Source organism: Daktulosphaira vitifoliae, unplaced genomic scaffold, assembly GCF_025091365.1.
Source record: "Daktulosphaira vitifoliae isolate Bord-2020 unplaced genomic scaffold, ASM2509136v1 Scaffold_1, whole genome shotgun sequence".
Lineage (NCBI taxonomy): Eukaryota > Metazoa > Arthropoda > Insecta > Hemiptera > Phylloxeridae > Daktulosphaira > Daktulosphaira vitifoliae.
Window position 1 is genome coordinate 87,544,241 of NW_026099572.1, and position 4,571 is coordinate 87,548,811.

Consider the following 4,571-nt stretch of genomic DNA (forward strand, 5'->3'; position numbering starts at 1 on the left):
TAATAAAAAAGAAAAAAAAAAAAAAAAAAAAAAAAAAAAAAAAACACATCTTAGTAAAACCAATACCTTCTCAGCTTCGCATCGAAGCTAAAATATATTGATGACTTAGTTATTTTTAAAAAAGTTATGGCAGTTTTAAGTAAAAAATTTTTTTGGAGATTTCCCCTATTTACGGGGAAGGAGGGAAATATTTTCAATTTTTGAGGTTAATTGTGTTCGGCTAGATACGATTCGTGATCTTTTGACGTATCGTTGAAAGAAATTGATTTGGTGAGAGCTGAGAAACAGTGGGCATAGACCCCCAAAATAATAGTAATAATAAAAACAATTAAATAAAACACATCACAGTAAAATTAATACCTTCTCAGATTCACATCGATGCTAAAAAAGTTTATTTAATATTTATAAAAATAAATAACAACGCAATTTATGTTATATAATATAATGTGAAAATTATAAATATACCTTAAAATTTCTGTCATCGGGCATTAAACCTTTTTTAGCACTATCTATGATATCTAAAATGCAAGAAACATGTGTACTAAAATATGTTTAAATGTTGAAACGATTTAACTGTATATTTTAAGTACCTGGAGTTAAGGGATACTTGGCCATGCAAGTATCTATTAATGCCTTTTTCATTGCAGCAATATTTTCATCAGAATTTGGTCTAGCCTAAAAAAATACTTGTCATTCTTACATAATATTGTACCACTCATAAATTCGATAAAACTTACCGAAATTTGTGTTCCATGAAGTAACATCGACATAAAAACAACAACTATGTTTATTTTGTAAATAGCTTCCATTTTGTTAGTATATGATTCGTCTAGATACTTAATCTACTCTTCTTACCTCAATTATGTATCATAACATTAAAGTATCCCGAAAGACTGGAATCATTTGCTTTTTGTACTGCGGTATTTGAAATAGACTTAATGAACTGTAATTATAAATAACCTTCCAATTGATCCGTAATCGTGTATTTATTTCATAAACTAAACTCAAAGTTATGGTAAAACAACAAAAATCCGAAAATAGTACACTTGCATATCGTGCTGTATTGTCATTGAGAAATGTCAACTGTTAATACACATAATTAATATAGTTCGACCACGCACGATAAAACAGTGTAATTAATAGTTATAATCATAAGTTTGAAACAGATAAACAAAATTTACATCAAAAGCTACGGATTTTGAATGACGTACGTTTGATGATTACAATTGTACAAAATATTAGCAATTCAAGTTGCTAATTTCGTATTATTAACATGATTTTTAAAAACTTAAATGATTTATTTCGTGTAAACCTTGTTAATAAACTAACCTTAGACCGATGAATCTATAATGCAAACTAAGTTTTACCATTTATAAAATTATAAATTTAATGGAGAAGATTTTTGAGGAATGTACTTATTTTATGTTCTATGTCAAACGTTAAGTAATTAGACTGTAACAAACAGTGGTTTAATTTTATAATACTCATTATAATATTTGCTTTACGATTCAACGTTAGATTTCGTGGTCATTTTACTGATGACTGCATTAATACACTAGATATTTCAGATAAATGGTTACTTTGTCATGAATTCATTCCAATTCAGAAATTATACTGAATTATTCAGTTGGGATTCTGACCAACAAGAGTAGTATTCCACACTCTTCTAATTGAGTCTAAAACTGAAATATTCTATTGTGTATACAATTGTATTGTATACAAGTGAAGCAACATATTTAGGAAACTCATGTGAAATTAAATTAATATTTATAAAAGCTGTTGTAAATATCAGATAATACAGATTATTAGTAGTATAAAATGTTATTTAAACAAGTACGAGTTTTTATTAATGTTTTTCTTAGTTTCATTAGAAACAAATAATATTCAACAAATAAATGATTATCTAAATCTTAAAATTATATTTATTATCTTATCAATCAAATAATTTATCTTAACATAAGATTTAAGAAAAATTGTCAAGGAGTATAATAAGTGCAGTAAAATTGTTGTATAAGGTTGTCGCTTTGTTGAAAGGTTCTCTGTATAGATGCTTAAATTACATTAAATAGAATTTCAAACTGTTGTTGTACTGTTTACCATCCACTTCGAATCATCACTTCGTTTTTATTAGTGCTTAAAAGCATTTGAAATGTTAAGATAATTTACTAACATTTACTTACCTATAAAACAAACCACTCTTTCGGTTTAATTAAAATAAATAATATAGTTAATCCAATATAATAACTAAGACATTTGTAAAGGACTTTTTCATTAACATCATAAAGGGAAAATTAGATACTGTCTAAACGAAATTAAATTTTTATTAAAAGTGTAAATGCAAGCATTTATTTTATCTAGCAGATGCATAATAATATTTTAATTATACATTGTTAAATTTGGAACAGTAAAATAGGACGTTCTTCTATTAAGTTATTATATAAGATTTGAAATTTATTTATTTTTTTAATTTTAGATTTTAAGGTTTTTGAAAAATTAAAGAATTCTCACTATTTGGTTTTAACTGAATATTATTGTCTATGCATTTTTAATGCGAAAAATTAATTAAGAACATTATGAAAATTGTATTTTTTTTGTTTAAAAAGATATGATTTAAGGACTAGATATGTTAATACAAAATAATAAAACGTGGAATAAGATTAAGAAAGTAACAATATTTTATTATATAAATAATTTTTGAAAATTGATGGAATTGCATAAAAGATTTACGATTTAATAATGTTGTAAATAATGTTTTTTTCTTTTTAAGTTACAATTGATGTCTGTATATCAAGACATACTGCAAATAATTGTGGTGAATTTTATAGTAGACAAATGATTTCTCTAGAGAAATAATTTAATCAATAATTTATTTATTTATTTTTCTTTGAATATTTTTATTCAGTGTTATATAGTTCATATGGATATTCTGAATCATACAATTATTGATATCACTTTGGGTATGATCAAATAAATGTATTATTAACCTACTAAGTATAATTCCCGTTTTAACAGCTAAATATACTAAATAATGTACTATAAATATATTTGATTCATAAAATTATCAAACTAATTACACATAAGTTTTAGAATATATAAAATATTTATTTACAATTTTTATATGTATCCCATTAAAAAAAATAATTATTTCAACTATATTTGTAATGATATATTTTTAAATGATAATTTCATATGTATTATAATAATGAAAAATTAAAAATATCGTTTTTAAAAAAGTATTACACTATTTGTACTTAATTAATTTAAAATTTAAATATTGAAGTTTATTTTTGAAATTTGAGAAATATTAAAGAATTACATAAAACTATTCAGTATCGTTGATACTCTACAGTGTAATATCAGAAAATTTATTGAAACAAACCGGTCAAACGGAAAATTAGATTTACGAAAACGGAGTTGCCTGTGTGCTGTTGGCTGTCAACACGAATTTTGTAATAGTACTCAAGTAATAGTATGGAGGGGTGTTTTATAAAAAGAATGTATGTTTATACCTTGTTGTAATTACACGCTAGACATCAGATCACTAGAAAATCGAAAATCGAATCTCACTTAAGACATTTATAGCTATTAATAAGTTAGAGGATAGAACTATTTGTAACTTAGTTTTAGTTTTCATTTTTTTTGTCAGTCATGCTGATATTTAAAAGGACAAATTAATGAATTAATCGCAACAAAATGGACATTATTAACGTTAATTGCTAAAAATTATCCATTAAAATTTTAAAGAATAGTTATGCAACATTAAAACTTAAATTAAAAAAAAAAATTTACTTATTACTGATATTTTACAAAGACTTTTTAAACTCTGAGACGGTTAAGTATAATCGTGTATACTTAGCGAATATTTTTAAAGAAAGTTCTTTAGTTGAATCCCAAGTAGTAACGTTCCAACAGTGTGATGTAAAATATTAAAATTAAAACTTGAAAGCGTAAGTCTAAGTTTTAATGTGAAGGTATTAAAATAACTTGGTATTTTAGGAGCGATTTAAATTCACTAGTAAAAGACTCATTATCATTATCATTTAACTTTTGCGTAAAGCCGATGGGTACTAATTACACATGCATTAATTCTAACATATATGCTGACATACACTAAATGTTTATTTTATTCCAACATGACAATTTTTAAGCTACTTACTCCAATTTGAAAAACAATTGCAAAAAGACTAAAAATTAAATTTTGCTTTTTTTTAAATATAATTTCCTTTTAATATTAATTTTAATTAATATTAATAGTATTAATTTAACACATTTTTTCATTATGATGCATTTTAATTTTAGCTTCAATGCGAAGCTGAGAAGGTATTGGTTTTACTATGATGTCTTTTTTTTTTGTCTGTTACCACTTTTTCTCAGCTCTCACTGGACTGATTTCTTTCAACAATACGTCAAAAGATCACAAATCGTATCTCCTTGAAGACATTACCCTTAAAAATTGAGAATATTTCCCTCGTTCCCCGTAAATAGGGAAAATCTAAAAATAATTACAAATTTTAAAATCGCTAATTATCGACATTTTTTTAATTTTTTTTACTTAAAACTGCCTTAACTAT

At 24.4% G+C, this 4,571-nt stretch overlaps 1 protein-coding gene across 1 annotated transcript in view; it reads right to left on the reverse strand.

Annotated features, from left to right (window-relative positions):
• LOC126896332 (general odorant-binding protein 69a) overlaps positions 1 to 925 on the reverse strand; it is a 4,933-nt gene extending 4,008 nt beyond the window's left edge. The window contains exons 1-3 of the mRNA XM_050669015.1: positions 738 to 925; positions 591 to 675; positions 466 to 518 (exon numbers count right to left, since the gene is read on the reverse strand). Coding sequence (XP_050524972.1) covers positions 466 to 518; positions 591 to 675; positions 738 to 809 — 210 coding nt within the window. The 5' untranslated portion in view covers positions 810 to 925. The remainder of the gene's footprint in view (positions 1 to 465; positions 519 to 590; positions 676 to 737) is intronic.
• Between the last annotated feature and the right edge of the window lie 3,646 nt (positions 926 to 4,571).